At 35.2% G+C, this 19,330-nt stretch overlaps 1 protein-coding gene across 1 annotated transcript in view; it reads right to left on the bottom strand.

Moving 5' to 3' along the window:
* The window catches only part of CHN1 (chimerin 1), a 179,700-nt gene that overhangs the window by 112,635 nt on the left and 47,735 nt on the right, over positions 1-19,330 (bottom strand). Inside the window, exons 3-4 of the mRNA XM_063095144.1 lie at positions 18,852-18,907; positions 2,128-2,159 (exon numbers count right to left, since the gene is read on the bottom strand). Of these exons, the coding sequence (XP_062951214.1) occupies positions 2,128-2,159; positions 18,852-18,907 (88 nt within the window). The remainder of the gene's footprint in view (positions 1-2,127; positions 2,160-18,851; positions 18,908-19,330) is intronic.

The raw sequence follows: 19,330 nt of genomic DNA on the forward strand, positions 1-19,330 counted from the left end.
ATATAACATTCTCACATAAAATATTGAAAAAAAAAGTCAGTGGTGACATTTACATTAAAAATACAATACCACCTTAAATTTACATGGTGATTACAATTTATAAAGAACTTACACATATAACCTTTTAGTAACTCAAAGATAATGAAGGAATTCAGGACATGCCACCCCAAAATATGATGCATTGGTGAACCGATTATTTTGAGCTGAAGGCACCTGAAAAACAGCAAATGCAGGAGGAGGCTTTCTCTGAACTCCTCTTATCTACCTAAAGACAAATCCTTCACAAGGAACTCAACTGTTATCAATCCTCTCCTCAAGAGTTTCATCAGCCAGGGAAGATCGACTCTTATCACTGGATAAGAGACTAAAAGTCGACAACATTCCCAGATAAGTTTGTCACAAACTAGCATATCTCCCATCTAGTCTTCTAAAGCCCTGTTCATCTTTCCTAAAAATCATTTACTCTCCCCTAAATGGCCTACATTTCCCCTTCCTTTCTTCTATTAAGATGGTATATAAGCTCTCAAATCTCACTGGTTTTTGGTTTTTCATTTTAGTTTTCCTGTGATGCCCCTGTGCATGTAATACTAAAAATTAATAAATTTGTATACCTTGTCTCCTGTTAATTTGCCTGTTGTTAGTTTATTTCATAGACCCAGCTACCAAACCTAGAAGGGCAGAGGGAAAGTTTTTCCTCCCCTACAATAACTGCAATAACTACAATAATTGACCCATTGCTCAAAGAAACTTTGCAGCTTTTACTGGTACCAAAGAAACAATAGTCACTTGAATTTGGAATGATATATTTACAAGGCCCTAAAATGGCACCTTAATGATTTAGAAACTTTACTAGGACTCAGTAGCAACTTTCTGGAGTTTTTCCTCATGGGAATGGTTCAGTCTCTCTCAATCTAAGTCTTAAAACTGTTTTTGATAGGTATGTTCAAGTCATGACAACTAGAAAAGTTAGGTTTACAATGGGTTCCTTAATATCTCATCTACATAAATTTCTCAGTCTTTCAGAACTAGGTTCACAGGCTAATGACAATCTGATCTGCTGGAAGCAAGAAGACGGTAACCTATCCCTTACAGTAACAGATACCATTAGATTAGCATATTGGTATAAATTTTAAGTTCACATGACATCAATTAATAAAGTAATTAACTTAAAATCAAACTCGAGAAAACAAATTATGGAACAAAACTTGGCGATAAAGTACTTTAAAATTATTCCTACCAACTCTATCCCCAGAATACCCTTATACACTGAGATGTTTCTGATGATGCTACTTTTAATAGTACAGTTTAAAAGCAACCTAACTGCCTAAAGCAGAAGAGTGACCATAGAAATTACTGTACATCTGTAAAGAATATTAGAGGTTCTTAAGTTTGGAATAATCCTCCCCACAATTCATAAGTAGGTGCCTGTGATTCATTCACAAGTCTTGAAAACATACACAGAATTTTAAATAATTTAAAAATATTTGCTATATATGTTATTGTTTATCTGATATGATCTCAAGTCATAAGAAACAAAGAATTTTATTTGGGAAATGATGGAATTATAGGTGATATTTATTCTTTTTCCCAAAGTGCTGTATTTCTGCTTTTCAATAATCAGAAAAATAAGACTTTAAAAGGTAATACTTCAAATGGTTGACACTAACAGTTTCTGGGAAGCATGTATTACTTGTTTTTCTGATAATAATGAGAATATATACTAAGAGAAAATTTGAAGAATAAAGAAAGGCTTAAATATAGAATAAATCATCCACATCCCATTGTATGTGTATATATATATATCTATTTGCCTAATACTTACATACACAAACACACAGATATATATATTCTCCTCATGTACATCTAGGATTATTTACTTATATGGCCTGCATCTTTAACATTATTGTGTATACACTCTCCCGTGTCATTTTCTTCTTTATACTTGTCTTTATTTTCTATCTTTTTTTCACCAATTAGAATAATTAAATTTGTAATAAAAAAAGAAAATTTAACCCCCAAACTTGAATACATCCTTCATCTTGCTTTTATTTTTGCTAAAATCATCCATTTACCTGTCTCTTGTACATATGCCAATCTATAAAATATTTTCTGATAATCCATACTTACTCTCTTCCATAATACTTTGGTCTGTTTTCTACCTGTTGGGAAAGGAAAAAGCAGTATATTTGTGAAAATGCAAATGTGCAGAATATAACACAACATTTTGTGTATGTGACAGACTAACACATATATTAAGAAAAAAAGAATTAGAGTAAGAAAAAGTCTCAGTTCTACCAGCAGATTAATTGTGCCATTTGGAATGGTCACTTCATCTCTCTAGATCTGTTTCTTATCTATGAAATGCTGTGTATGTAAAAAGAGTTGGACTAAACTATCTTTCAATTCCAGAATTTAATGAATTGAAAAATATACTTACATTACTTTATTCAAAGAGTAAAATAAAACATCCAAAACCTTAATGCTATAATTGTGTCACAAGAGATTGTGGCTTTCTTTCCCATCCTCCCCTACTAGTCCCTCCTTTCCTGTTACTCCATATTCTCCATTCTGTTAACACCTTGATATAATCTTGCCTTTCTGTACCTCTATCAGCTCCTCTTACCACAGTTCATCTTTCCCTGGCATATGTGCTGGCTGTAGCTAAGGAAAGCCCCAGTAGAACAATTCTGAGAAATTTTTCCTGGGAAGGACAGTAAGATAGAAGGCATTTGCCCCATTCATTTAAGAAACATTTACTGAAGGCAAATATGTGATAGCCATTTTTCTATCTGCAGGGGACACATAACTGAATAAGACCAAAATTGTCATAATTCTTTTGGAACTTACAGTCTAACGTTAAGAGATAGACATTTATTTTTCTGGGCAAAGTTCACTTTTCATTTTTCCTTTATAATCGGTAAATAAAAATTCCATGTATGTATATATATTATGTATATGTATATGGTATATAGCATGTTTTGATATATGTATACATTGTAGAATGGCTTAAACAAGCTAGTTAACACATGCATTACTTACCTCACACTTCTTTTTTTTGTGGTCAGAACGTTTAAAATCTACTCTCAGAGATTTTCAAGTATGCAATACATTGTTATTAACTATAGTCACCACGTGGTATAATGGATCTCTTGAACTTATCCCTCCTGTCTGTAATTTTGTATCTTTTAACCAATAACTCCTCTCCCCACCCCCAGCCCGACAGCCACTATTCCACTCTGTTTCTATGAGTTCAACTTTTTAAGATTATACATATAAGTGAGATCATGTGGTACTTGCCTTTCTGTGTCTGACTTATTTCAGGTTCACCCACGTTATTGCAAATGACAGGATTTCCTTTTTTTTAAAGGCTGTATTCAATTTGAAATATACAGTATTCCATTCATTGTATACTAGAATATAGTATTCTACTGTGTATATGTACCATATTTTCTTTATACACTCATTCACTCATGGACACTTATGTTAATACCATATCTTGGCTATTGTGAATAGTCCTGCAATGAACATGGGAGTGCAGATATCTCTTCGACATTCTGATTTCATTTCCTTTGGATATATACCCAGGAATGGGACTGCTGGATCATATGGTAGTGAAGAAACCGAGTATCAAAGAATTTTAAACAACTTGTTCAAGGTTACTTGCTTAGGTGGTAGAGCTCATGGTAAAACTGGGATTCCTATTCAGAAATAGCAAAAAGGGCCAAGCCCTCTGTCTATCTGACACTGACTTATTTGAATTAGTTTATATATAGCAGTTTCCAAAGCAATTCAAAGCCTATCTTTTTAGTGATCATCTCCCTTAGTTCTGTGCAAAGTCCGGTTGCCAAGTCTAGGCTACCTACCCAGTGGTCATCCAGACCTGGTACTGTTTTCAGCAAAGTAAATATATTTAGTCACAGCATAGGAAAAAATGTATTTCAACGTAAAACTATGGATCATCTATAGCAGACCCTACTGGCTTATCAGATTCTAGCCCAGTACATTACCTTGGAGATATTTTAGAACTCTCTAAGTTGTAGGTAACTGACAAGTAAACTATTTTCCTGAGTAATAGTGCTTTGACTTCTTCCCTACCCGACTAGTGAAAAAACTACTTTTGTCTCTATGTGCAATTCATCTCAATATTCCTCCACTCCATATAAATTTGTGCTGTTTTGACTTTTCCTTTCAACTGATTATAACTTCTGCCTGCTTCTCTCATGTTTTATGAATAAAATAAATTTTTAACACATGCTCATTTTCATGTCTGTGGGAGATTCATTTTACCTGTTCCTAAAAATTATCCTTAAATAATACTTTACCCTTCAGGAATCTTCTGTTGTCTGAGGCTATGGTAAGCTTATTTATTATCTTCCCAAGGTAAATTCCACCTGACTTGGTCTTGTTCCATAATTTCTGTGCTCATAGAACTCACTGTACTAAAAATATGTCAGTTGGCCCCTACAGCTACAGATGATGACTATTTTATTTTTAGGTCCAGGGATTATAAAGTGGGATCATGCATCTGCTTGAGAGCAAACCTTTTCTTTTCAGATGAAAATTCAATGTTTAGGTCTTAACTTAAAAAATTAATTTAAGTTTCTACAGTATTATAAGATAAAATGTTATTCAGAAGAACAACTTAGCAGTGTCTGATCAAACTAAAAACGTGCAAACATTCAGTATTTACTCTAGAGGAACATGTACACATGAAAACATGTATAAGACTGTCAACTTCAGCACTGTTTGCAGTTATTTTTTTAATGTAAACAACTTAAATATACACCAATAGGGGAATAACTAAACTGCTTCATAGTATAAATAAAATGCACAGTTTGAAGGAATGATGTAGATCTATAGGGACTAATATTAAGAAAACACTAAGACAAATTACTGAATACTGCAGTGGATTGAATTGTGTCCCCCCGAAGTTTAAAGTGTTGAAAGCTTGGTCCCCACCGTGACAGTGTAAAGAGGGTGGGAAATCCTATTATGGTAATTGAAAGGTGGGGCCTTGAAAAGGTGATTTGATTCTGAAACCATGCCCTAATGAATGGATTCATAATGGTGGTCATGGGCATAATTCTGAGGGCTTTAAAAGAAAAGCACGTTTAAGAGGCTCTCTCTCTCTGCCTCCGCCATCTTGCAATGTGATACTCTGAGTCACTGAAGCCACCACCATGGAAGACCCTCACCAGATGCGTTCCCCTGGGCATTTGGTTTCCCAGCCTCAGAAACTGTAAGCAATAAATTTCATTTTCTTACAAATTACCCAGTTCCAGGTATTTTGTTATAAGTAACATAAATGGACTAATACAAATACAAACATAATATACACACAATACTATAATATATATTTATAGCATAGAAATCTGGAAGTATACATACCAAATTCAACAGCTGTCTCTAGGAAAATGGGGGAAAAATTGACTTGAGGGGGCCATGAGAAATGCATAAAAGGGACTTTAATCTTATCTGTAATTTTAGAACTTTTAAAGAAGAATGTATTCATATATTAATTATATAGCTAAAGTCATCTTTAAAAATAGATATCAAGATGAACTTCTATGGGCCGGCCCGTGGCTCACTCGGGAGAGTGTGGCGCTGAGAACACCAAGGCCCCGGGTTCGTATCCTATATAAGGATGGCCAGTTGCTCACTGGCTGAGCGTGGTGCTGACAATACCAAGCCAAGGGTTGAGATCCCCTTACCTGCCATCTTTTTATTTAAAAAAAAAAAAAAAGATGAACTTCTATGTAATCTAACATCGAAGCCTCAGACACTTTTAGAATGGGGTCCTCCAACATTTTGAGAAGAGGAGAACATGGCCTTTCCCTCAAACCATGAGATCTTTGCAAGTGGTTAAATGTAAAATACAGCCAGTCCCAAACTTATAATGGTTTGACTTACATTTTTTTGACTTTACAATGGCTCACATTCAGTAGAAACTATAAATTTTGATCTTCTCCTGGGACAGCAACATGCAATATGATATTCCCATGTGCAATGCTGGGGAAAGGCAGTGAACAGCAGTTGCTGGCCACAACATCACGCGGGTCAACAATCCATATTTGCCAGATAATTTTGCCCAAACGTAGGCTAATGTACATGTCTGAGCACATTTAGGGTAGGCTAGGCTAAGTTATTATGTTTGGTAGGTTAGAAATATTAAATGCATTTTTGACAAGATATTTTCAACGTATGAAGGGTTTATGGGGATGTAACCCTGTTTAAGTTGAGGAACATCTGTACTTTATCAGGCTAATGGCTGAGGTTTTAGAAAGCAGAGTTTTTAAATACACTCTACTCACTGATGAAAACCCTGGACAAGTACAGAGAAAAGTGGTGACAATAGAGAGACTGGTGGCTGCAAATGCTGTGGCAGTCTGTTACATTTTCCAATCCAAAATAAACACTGAGTTTTTATTCCATAGTCCAGCATTAAGTCCATAACATGCTTCTATTAAGTGCCTAAGTAATCATCTTCATAACATAATTAATTTTGGCCATTTATTGCTAAATAATTATTTTGCTTTACCCAAAATAATTCTGAATTAAAAGAAATTAGGTAAACGCTGATGATTAATACAGTACTGTAATAATAAGCAATATGTCCAAAATAAAATTCACATACCAATTCCATCTTTTGTATGTTTTTATAAAGGAAATGTTAAACAAAACTTGAATTTTAACTAATTCTTTTTCTTTATTGTTTAGATAATGAAGAGGACTAGAATATGCCACCCCAAAACATGTCACTTTGGCATAAGGATTATTTTGAACTGAAGGCAATGAAGAAACATCAAACACAGGAGAACTCTTTGCCCTCCCCCTTTTTGCTAAAAGCAAGCAATAAATTTCCCTTTTGTAAAGGAAATTTCTATATGTAAAGATGCACTCCTCTCCCATACCAGGAATAAGAGACCAACTCCATAGATAAACTCTGATCACTGAAGGTAACAAACCTTACCAAGCAATCCTTAGTCACCAAACATCACCTTCCCACGAACAAGCCTAAACCCCTTTTCCTTTGTCTAGTCTTTTCTCCCACTTTATCACCCTTTGTTAACAGGGTGCATAGGCCCCAACTCTAACCACCTATTTGGGGTTTTCATTTCTTTTCTGTGAGTCCCTCCTTCCATGTGGATATGAAATAAACTTTTTCTCCTGTTAATCTGCCTTTTGTCAGTTTAATTTGCAGGTTCCAACTAATGAATCTAAGACAGTGAAGAAGTTTTTCTTCCCCAACAATAGCATGTAGATGATTTGCTGATGTTTAAGATATTACTGCTTAAGTAGGGACTTGGAATAGTCTTTCTGAATTCACAGACAATATAATTATTAGGCCTCATGACCATTTTAAGGCAATTGGGCTGGGCTGGAAGGAATGCTTCAGAAGCCTATGCCCTAATCAACCAGGTGTTATCAGACCACAAGGGCTGTGTCCCTTTGCATATCACTGAATTTGAAATTGCCCATTACTCTGCCAGAACCCTCCCTAAAATTCTTATAAATCTCCTGCTTTCCTTGGTTCAGGAGAACTGATCTGGTGGAATAAAGCTTTTGGCTGAAATGGCGCCTGGCTCGGGTCTCTTTCTCTTCTCTGTCTCACTGAACCTAACAATTACATTACTCAGATAATCAAATTAAAGAATTAATCAGTAATACAGAAATGATTATTAATGATCCCAAATTAGTTTACTAGGTAATATAATAAATTAGAAATTTAAATATTACATGTAATGGTAAAAATATATTTATGCTTATACAAATATTTATATGCTGTTTCTAAGTTTTATAAATTCATAATAATAGTCAAGGCCCTTTTTATAGACTAAAACTGGTTGAAGCCAACATGACTAAGTAAGACATGTTTTAAAGGAGTACTTGTGTGGAATTATATGCTTTGCTTTCTCCAATTTTCTATATTTAGTAGGTAACATTTTTTCATGATACCATATCATGCGTAAGAAAATGGAAAATGAGAACAAAAAAGATTTTTTTTTTTTTTTTTAAAAGATGACTGGTAAGGGAATCTCAACGCTTGACTTGGTGTTGTCAGCACCATGCTCTCCCAAGTGAGCCACAGGCTGGCCCTTGAAGAACAAAAAAGATTTCTTTTTTTTTTTGTCTTTTTGTGACTGCCGTACAGTGAGCGCACCGGCCATCCTTATACAGGATCCGAACCCGCGGCGGAGCACTGATGCGCTCCCAGCGCCGCACTCTCCCGAGTGCGCCACAGGGTCAGCCCACAAAAAAGATTTCTAACTAAAAATAAAAGGTGCTCATAAAAGGCTTCACAGCATGGTTTACGTAAATGTTGTATGTCATTGCCACTAAAGAAAAAAACTTTAATCCACCATTATTGAAGTGCATACTACAATACAGGAATTCAATATATAAATGAACAGCCGATCAGTCATTTTACAATATCCTAAATATCAACAAAATTCATTAACATTTATTGTGCAGTTTTGTAAACAATGGACTATCTTCTTCATATACAAAAAAAAATTAAATCAAATTCACCAAACCACACTCTTTCAAATTAAAAATAAATCTATTTTCTTATATCATACTTTCCACAAAAGCAAGAAGAACTTGTTTAATATAGATATATTTTGCTCTCCACAGGAGAAATAACAGCAGAAATAAACAATAAAAATATTATAAATGTTAAGCCCTCTCTAGTCCCCCACAATGTTATAGGTTCAGCCTTCTATCTCTTTTAGTAAGGAAACGGTTCCATGGCTATAACTCAAAACAATTGTTCAAAAATAATTATTCTACATTTAAAGAGTAAGTATTTCTGGAGGTAAAGCCACCGGAACATTTATAAAATTTCCAAAATGTTTAATGTTGCTCTTTCCTGACAATGGTAATGACCCGGTCAGATGTCACAAGATATCATCATTTCCTTGTTCACACTGTGAAAATGATACATGTAAGCAGGCAATTTAGCACTTTAAACCTAATCTGGAAGTCTATATAATGTTTCTTAAAAGTTAGCATGTTACATAAATGAAATTATAAGAAATAATATAATTACCTTGGCCAAATATTATTTTTTCAGGTAACAGTCTAGAGGATATGTATGTAGAGGACTATACAGGAAAAAAAAAATACTTCCAAGTGTCAAGATTTTGTCCTACATTGTTTTTCAAAATGGCTCAGCTGTCTGAAGAGTTAAAGAGGGAAAAGGAAGAAAAATACATGTTTGATATTTGCTTCTTATAGTGCTAAATTCTGAATTAAAGGCTAGTGCCATGGTTTGAACAGGTTTTTCCCCACCAAACCTCATGTTGAGGCTTGGTCCATACTGTAATGGTGTTGAGAGATAGTGGGACCTTTAAGAGGCATTCGGGTCTTGAGGGATCTGCCCTCATGAAGGGATTAATGCAATCTCTTGGGAGTGAGTTCTCCCTCTCCTTGGACTAAATAACTAACCACAAGAGCAGAATGTCAAAAAGTGAGGCAGCCTCTCATGTTTGCTGTTTTCACACATGCTCACTTGCCCTTCCAGTTTTCCACAATGCTATGAAGCTGTAGGAGGCCCTCACCAGATGTAGCTGCCTGATCTTGGACTTCTCTGCCTCCAGGATCATAAGCTAAATAAACCCATTTCCTTATAAATTACCCCGTCTCGTGTATGCTATATACCAAAAGAAAACAAACTAAGATGGTTAATAAGTCAGTCAATACTCAACTCTTGCTTTAGATCTATTATAATTTATTATATTAAAGTAAGGAAGGTGGAGGAAGAGCAGAAGCTGCTGCTACTGCCTCATGACCTAGTAAAGCAGTCACATTAACTCTCTGTATATGCTTCTATCATATTTGAAATTAAAATTAGAAACTGCATAACAAACTCTGAAAGTCTCTCACTGTAATTTTTTTTTTGCTAGCCAGTACAGGGATCGAACACCAGAACTTGGTTTTGTCAACACCATGCTCTAACCAACTGAGCTAACTGGTCAGCCATCTCATTGTAAATTATTTACCATTATATTAAGATAAATAAATTTATATTTGTAGGAATGCTGGTCAGAACTCACTCCATTCTCGTGGCTTTTAGAGCTCTGGCTTCAATAGTTACAGTCTTCCCCTGCATAGTTTGTTTAGCAACTGAGGAAGAAAAGGGAACAGAATGCTACACTTAGGTAAGATAAGGGGAATGACACCAGCAATCCCAAGGATAAGCAACAGGAAGCTGCGAGGTGCCTGGGAACCTTCTGCTTCTGCAGCCTTTCTCTCTTTGGCATAGTTCCACTTTTGTCCCTAAGTCTCTTATAAGTTTCAACTCCTCCCCCACCCCTTGGGTTGGAGAAAAAGCAGCTGTGCTGCACCAGGAATCAATAGTCAACCCAATCCATTTCCTATAAGTAATCCTGCCAATAACAATAATAATAATAATAATAATAACAATAGTAATAATAATAACCTCCTTGTAAACCACATGGAGTTGCCTGCTTCATTCTTTGGTCTAAGGAAACCTTCTCAGTCTGGTGGGCATTATACTGTTAGCTCACACTCAGAGGATATTTAAGTAAAAAAATCAAAGTAAGGGTTCTGTCTTCATCCATTTTCTGCTACTATAACAGAATACCACAGACTGGGTAATTTATAAAGAATAGAAGTTTATTTGTCACAGTTCTAGAGGCTGGAAAGTCCAAGAGCATCACACTGGCATCTGGTGAGGGTTATCCCATGGCAGAAGGGTAGAAGTGAGCACACAAGTAAGAGAAGAAATGGGCGCCAAACTTATCCTTTTATCTGGAGCTCTCTCCTGAGATAACTAACCCACTCCTGTGATAGCAATAACAACATTAATCTGTTCATGAGGGAAGAGTCTTTATGGCCTAATCACCTCTTAAAGGCCCCATCTCTTAATACTATTACAATCTCAATTAAGTTTCCAACACATGAACTTTCTTTCAAATTTTTTTAAACATTTTCTTGTACATATTTGTGGGGTACAGTGTGTTGTTTCAATACATGCATACACTGCACAGTGATTCACTCAGGGTAGGTAGCATAGTTTTGTACCTGTTAGTCTACCACTTCTCCTCCCCCCCCCCCTCCCTTCCCTCCCAGCCTCTGGAAACCATTATTCTACTCTCTACTTGTATGAGAACCATTTTTTATTTTTAAGATTCGACATATGAGTGAGATCATGTAGTATTTATCTTTCTGTGCCTGGCTTACTTCACTTAATATGACAGTTTCCAGTTCTATCCATGTTGCTGCAAATGACAGAATTTCATTTTTTTTTTTTAATAGCTGAATAGTACTCCATTGTGTATATATACACCACAGGGTTTTTTTTTTTAATCCATTCATCCGTTGATGGGCATTTAGGTTGATTCCATCTCTTGGATATTGTGAATAGCCAACATATAAACTTTTGAAGAACACATTCAAACCATGACAGGCTTTGACTTCTGTTAAAAGATAATTTACAAAAGAAGGTAAAATCATGACTCTTATACAGATATAATAATAAACACATGTTAAAGATTTTATTCCAACAATTAATCAATGAGGGGACCAGGAAAATGTTGTAACCAGTTCAAAAGATAATTTGAAGAACAGACATTTATAAATCAAAAAAATTTGAAATGAATGTGAAAATAGGGACAAAACTAGTTTTTCCACAAATGCTATAGGTGGGGGAAGGTACAATTCAACCTCTACTGGACAGCACAAAATTTACATGTCTATAAATGCATTATTACTAGTTATCTACAAATTATAGAGATGTAAAATAGCTCAAAGACAGTGAAAGACAAGAATCAGATAACCTGGAAGGATGTACTGCATGCAGACAAATGCATATTCTTCCATTAAAGTACATATTTTCACTACATTTTCTAAACTATTATTTTTCTCATTGCATTTTATACCATAGAAAATATCAATAATAGCCAAACTTCAAAAAGCCAATAAAGATTAAACTCACAAAAACCTCAACAAAAAAAATGAGTGTCAGCATAGTGGAAGAATACTTATCAAAGACCTACATAGAGCTGAAAGTGATTTGTAGAGAAAAGATGAGAAAAATGAGAATCAGAAATGTTAGGGAACTTACACAGATTTTATGGAACTTACAGAGATTAACTTTTAATCCTCCATTAACAGTAAGATAAACTTTCAGGTACCTGCCTTCTTACTCAATTCTATAGCATGGCATTGGTATTGGATAGTATTTAGACCAATGTTACAAGTACTAAAAATGCAGCTTGTTTTCCATTATGTTTCACACTTTCTCCAAGAAAACCGTTAACGTTCGGCATGCCAAATAAGTCAGCTCTCTACCTGCCATAAAATTTTACTGATTCAATGAAGAATATTTACAGAGTTTTTAATGCTTTGTAAATAAATAATGTGCTAAAAACCACTTATTCAGCTTCTTGAGATTAGTTTTTTTGGTTTTGTTTTTTTTAAGTCAGTAGACTGCATTGAAAAAGGATAATAAGTAAATTTTACAAAGCAAACTTCTCTGTATTCGCTATCTTCCCACCTTAGATTTAAGTAACATTTAGGTAGTAGGAGTTAAGGGGTGGAAACTACTAAACTGTTTAATAGTTCACTAGCAAAGGTGTTCTTTTTGGAATTGTAGCTGTGATCTCCAATTTTACCTAAATCAAGGTATTACATACAGATTTTTGACTTCAAAGCATATCTTACTACCCAACTGTTTGTGAATACTGACATTGTTTTTTCCTCTAATTTGATCCTGAGGTCTGTCTCTGGAGAGTGGCTATAAATTCTAGCCCTGCCCTGATGGGGCTCCAGTGGAGGTGGCTGTGGATATACACAGTGTGCATTTCATGGAATACTTCTTTATCCTGGCAGATGACCTAATGCCTAAGTGTCCAACCCATGACCAGGTGTTCCTCTCACAGGAGACTTGTTTATATGGGCAGACACCTGCGTGGCTCTTGTCCAGTTTATTACTACCAACATAGCCACTCTCTAGGAAAGCCCTGCCCAGGAAGAGTTAGGTTTGAATATGTAGGTCATGTGAGACACAGAGAAGACAGCACAACAAAACACATGAAATAACAGAAGTAGTGTATTACTTACAGATCCCAGAGAGAAGGAGGCAAAGGGCCAACAGGAAGGGGGAAGCAGCCTTGGACACACACGCTCACCCAATGGGTGGGGAGCAAGGGAGAGAAAGCAACGAACCTGTTGGCCAATACTTTTATTAGGGTCCAGGGCAGTACCAAAACAGATTTCCTAGAGGAGTTCTAATTGGTGGGTTTATGGCAAGCAGGCATGAGCTCTGTGGAGTCATGCTGCGACTGAGAGGTGGTCACTGCGGTACATCTGGGCAGTCCACACAGAGTGTGGGGGTCAATGGGGAGAGTCAAGTAAGTTATATATAGCTGTCCCATTGGCAGGTGGTCATCAGGAGGTGGATCTCTGAATCAACAACATCTAGGAACTGGGAAAAGGTGGAGAACTGGAAACTGTCAAGAGTGACTAAGCCCTGTTTCTGGTATGAGAATAAAGTCCAACATATTCAAAATGGATGCCAAAGCAAAAAAAATTACAGTGATTCACTACAATTGAATTTTAAACAGGAGCAAAGATGATACTAAAAGACCATTTCAGAAGTAAAATACGGTGAAAAGGTTGTTGAGTGATAGGTTGATTTTAAAATAAATAATCGGTTTTAATAATTCAAAACTACCACTCAACATTGATAAAAAATGCTTTCCATCTGCAAAGCATATTATAAATGTTACATAAAGGATCATCACAACACCCAAGAGATATATGGGCATAGTAATCTTTACTTTTATGTAACCAAAAGTTGAGCTATAGGCTGTTTCAGCACATAGTGGCAATCAGTAGCAAAACTACAATTTCAATTATAATGCCCTCTTCCCACTCTTGTACCAAACTCTACTACTCGCAAGTAAAAAATATATCCTCTTGTAAAACAAGCACTTTGTACCTTCATTCACTTAACGAGTCTCTACTAAGCACCTTCTATGTGTCAATCACTGTTTAAGGCACCTGAGAAATACTGATAAATAAAGCACAGCAAGATCCCTAACTACTGACATTTAAGACGTCCCTTAGACATCCAAGGGAGGATGCTGGGTAGACAACTGGATATTTAGCCTGGGAGAGAGAACTGGGCTGGAAATATAAATTGAATTAAAACCTAAAACTGATAAGATCATCAGGAAGTAAATACAGGAAGAAAAAAAATGAGAATCAAGGACTAGTCCCTGCAGCGCTCCAAAATGAAGAGATCAGGGAGAAGGAGTAACAGAGGAGAGAGTCATCACCTGTGTCAAATGCTGCTGACACGATGAGCAAGAAAAAAATGGACGACTAGATTTGCACATGGAAGTCACTGGTGATCTTGCCAAAGCAGTCCTGCTAGAGTGGTAGTGGGTAAAAGCCTGACGGCAGTGAGGTGAAGAGAAAAATGAGAAAAGCAAGACTGGAGATAGCAAGTATAGACAACACATTTCAAATGTCTTCTACAAAGGGGAGCAAAGAAATTGGACAGGGCAGATGGAGAAATCAGGGTCAAAAGACTTTCTGAAAATGGGAGAAATAATAGGATGTTTATAGACTAATGAAAATGTTCTTGTAAAAATATAAAAACTGCTGATGATGGAGGGGAGAACTGCTATTATGTCCTCGCATAGATGAGAGGAGATGGGATCTAGTGTTGTGGAAAGCTGGCTATCATTTATGGTAACAGGCAAGAATGCAGAATATATGAATGCAAATGCTGATGGTTGGGTAGATGTGGTGATGGAAGTTTACAGAAGTTCCCTTCTGATTGCTTTAATCAGGAGTAAAGTATGAAACAAGTTTTTTTTCTCAATTTTATTTATATTTATTTCTGGGGGAATACAGTGTATTGTTTCAGTACATGTATACACTGCATGATGATTCACTTAGGGTATAGCATAGTTTTGTACCCATTAGCCCAACACTTCTGGATACAAGATTATGAGCTGATAAAGTAGGAAAGGAAGGAAGGTGTTGGAGGTTTGAGAGGAGAGGAAAAGGGTTAAATGAACAGGGGAAGCACAGTGTGTTTACCAGGGAGCATTAAGTACTAACTCAAAAGTTCACAAATTCAATGCAAAACCTAGTTAGCATTTCATTTTTCTCTAGCCATAATCAGTTATTTGGGAGTATGTTCAGAGTGGCAGAGATATTTAAATAGGATTGTGGTTTTGCAAGCAAGCATAATATGAGAGATCAGAGAAGTTGACTAGTTCCCCCAAATCTACTAGTCTTCCCCTTCTTATGCAACCCATGACTACCCAGTTATCAAGTCCTATGGATTCTCCCACTTTATATATTCCCCTTTCCTGTCCTCCTGGCTATTCCCAGAACCAATGTCTTATATGCCCTTTTTACTTATCACTAGGATTACTGCAATAGCCTTCTAACCAGGTCTTTTTGTCTCTAAAATGTCCATCCTCCTCCCTGGTTTGAGTTTCACACTGCAGCCAGATGCTCTTTCTAAAGCTCTGATCATGTTTTCTTCAGCTTTGATCATGTTTTCTTCCTGCTTAAAATACTTTCACTTTTATAGCTATAAGGATAATGTCCAAACCCATAGAACCTTTTTTTCCTGATGCCTACTAAGCGCTCTAGTCTCACTTTTTACCACTCTCCCATGAGTTCTCTGTATTTGGCCAAAGGAACTCCATACATATATATCAAGGTAATTACTACCAACTCTGCTCTAATGGCTGATCTACCGCTCTATTCCCAGCTAGACTGTAAGCTCCTTCAGGAGAGGGATCTTGCTTTATTTCACTTGAATCCTGAGGACCTAGCAGATAGCAGCCTCTCAGAGAATATTGGTTGAACAAATAAATATACACATCACAATAAGAACCAGAGCATCCCTAAGAGATACAGATATTTATGCATACATTTTTATATGCCATATTATAAAAGCATTGTGTTGAAACATTAATTACACAAATATATCTCATTCATTCATAATTCATTTCACTCTACAAGCACTTAACAATCTATATTACGCACCAGTCAGCATACCTAGGTGCAGGATATAATCTACTTGGGGGAGACAGTTAAGAAATGATTACAGTTAATTTCCTACTTCTATAACTCGGTCAGAGGAAAAACATTTAAAAAACATGCTACGAGAACATTTACCCAATATACATCTAACTGTGATTAGAATTAGAATACAATGTAATATGTGTGATTTTTCTCGACATTTCCCATTACATTAACAGCACTGACTTGAGTTTTGGTGCATTTTGTCCAGCCTCAGTATACTTTACCCATGTGGCCTAGAAAAAAACCACTGCCACTGTGAGAATAATGAGGACCTATACTCAAAAATGCTATCCAGCTCAATGCAACAGTAACTCAAAAAATGTGTCACATAGAGGAGAGATTTGGTTTAATGTGTTTAAAAGTCATCACTACATTCCCACTATTTGGATAGCAGGGAAAAAAAAGTGTGTCCATTTTGAGGCTTCATGTTTAAAGATGGTCAGATACCAAACTGTTTTGATTTACATCATATTAGTATCAGTCAACTAAAGATATGGAACTTCTTTGATATCTCTCTCAGTAAGATAAATATAGATATTTTACACCTATGTAATTTAGATATATATTTTACACCTATGTAATTTTAACATGTATTTTATACCTAAGTAATTCAGATACACATTTTTATACCTATGTAATGTATACCTATGTCTAGTCTCTCTATATATACACAAACATGCACAGAAACACAGATGTATATACACTGACTTGAGTTCAACCAGGTGCCTGACATAAAATAACAAAAAAAACCACTTTTTAACATAATTAAAAATGACAAAAGCATATTTCCATATTTACATTTATTGTATTCTGTATCTCACTGAATAAATTATATATTTATATATATCTATAATGACAGAGTTGTCAAAACAAAAACATATGTTATTTCACGGGTGATAAGGGACTTCCAAAGGTAATTGTGACTATATAAGACTTTCACTTTATGTGCTAACTTCAGAATTAATACTCCCATAAGATACTACCGCATCATGTAACAGCATTATTAAGAATCATTTTCAAGCTTTTAAATATTTGCTTGGTTTCTAAAAAAATACTTAGCTGTGGATTTGGACACTTTTCTCCCTATAAAAAGGATTATTTATATTTGGCAAGATTTTCTGGAATTAGAAAAAATGTATTAGTTACAATTCGATTTTCTGTCACATAATTTCTTAATTTTGGAAATTTCGCATTTTAGAGTTCTTCTGCCCCTAATAATTTATGATTTAATAATTGATAGTTCAAGTTTTAAAATAAGGTTCTACACATCTTAGTCCCAAGAGTACTAACAGAAATTCAGCTGAGAAAGAGCAGAACACGGAGTTCATCACCAGAACTAAGGGTAAACCACAAGAGAAAGGTCACACACATGGCTAGTCACTAAATACATGTTCCCCTTGGGTTTGGCATAATTCCTCAGTCCCTGAATTTACAATCTGTGATACAATGCTATATTTAGAAGAAAAGAAAGTGGAAATGTGCACATACAAACTAATAGAGTCAGTTCTCCCATTCCTATGACTGTAGTAGGAAAATTTTTTAAAGACAAGTCATTGGATCCATTTTTTAAAATAATACTTAGCACCTATAGGCAATTAATAACTATTACTTAAAGAACTATCAACTTACCAATTGCATTAACTTCTCCATCTTTCTCTCCACATTTCAGTGGAGAAAAACACATAGTGGCTCAAATCCAATTCCTCAGTTAAATATTTGAGGTTGAACATTAACTAGTATTTCAATATATCTTTATCTTTAGTGCTCGTTATTGCCAATAACCTTCAGTTCTTCCAAACCACTTATCATCTAATCAAGACTAAGACTGAAATTTTCTTCCTCCAAGAAGTATTTTTAGGTTAGCTCCATCTACTCTGATTAATCCTTTACTTTCATTTCAAATGGATATCCAAATTATTTAATTGTTATATAGAAATTTAACTTAAAGAGCAAGCAGAACATTAGCATTAGCAGCTGAAAAATACTTTCAATGTCTCTATTTATAAATCTAATCATTATAATAATATTGAGTATAATGTGTCATTTCTTTATAAGAAGACCATTTATCCCTATTTAGTAAATGGCCTTTAATTATCACTTGGGGGAAAAAGAAAGACATTGAGCAACATAAAAATAGCATAGTTTTGTTAGATATTACAAAATTCTCATAAAGTTGTACCTTTTCATGTTCCTATCAGCAATATATGAGAGCGCCTATTTCCTAACAGGTTTCTCAACTAAGCATGCCCTAAGCTTATGCACTTTTGACAATCTACAAGGTAAAAATGATCTCTGTGCATTTTAACTTGCATTTCTCAATGAAGTTGAACATCTTTTTATATACTGCCATATATCATATCTTTTTCTGTTGAACTATCCATTTATTTTGTTCATTTTTTAAATCATGATTTACATCTTTCTTTTAATGGAAAAAATAATTCAATAATCCTAAAATGATGCTTTCAAACTTTGTTTTAAAAAATAAGGAAACATGAAAAATAAAAGAATAATGGATGAATAACTGAAAAGAATACTAACATCACTAAAATTTATGCTGTCATATTCTATACTGTGTTCCAAACAGCCCATTAAAAAAAAGTGGCAGTTATGTCAAGTGAGACGAATGCTGAGAAAAATGCATTCAAGTTACAATTACATGATGCCAACCAGTGTAAAAGTTAACCCCACAAATAACCAAGTCTCTGAGGAAAGTCAAAGTTTGGAAATAGATGATCAAGAGGCATTTCATTGCAATGGTTTTTTACACCCACCTCACAAGTACAGGTAATCCTTCGAGGATGAGGCGCTTCTTGTTGCAGCTGATACACTGTGAAAAGGTTGAAATAAAAGATGTCAGTTTCCCTTATGTAGAACTTATGAATATGTTAGGAATAACAAACTGGCTGCTTTTACGTTCATAAGAAAACTGGTACAGTCCTATTTATTAGTAAATTAAAATTTGAACACAACAAACTAAACCAAACTAAATTTAGTGAAAGCCCAGGAGTAAGCACAAACAGAAAAATCAATCCAGACAAGTATCTTTTTGCCTTATAACAAATCAATGCTGGGTATTTGGCTTTGTTTTCCATCATCTGGTCATTTATCGTCCCTAATTCTTTGTGAATATATTGAAGTCTGACTCTAATATAAACCAATAATGATTACTTATATTTTAAAGCACATTAGTAAGTGTCAAACTTGAAACTAAAATTAGAATTTATAGGCTAGAAATAACAGATACACTGTT

Source organism: Cynocephalus volans, chromosome 1, assembly GCF_027409185.1.
Source record: "Cynocephalus volans isolate mCynVol1 chromosome 1, mCynVol1.pri, whole genome shotgun sequence".
Classification (NCBI taxonomy): Eukaryota; Metazoa; Chordata; class Mammalia; order Dermoptera; family Cynocephalidae; genus Cynocephalus; species Cynocephalus volans.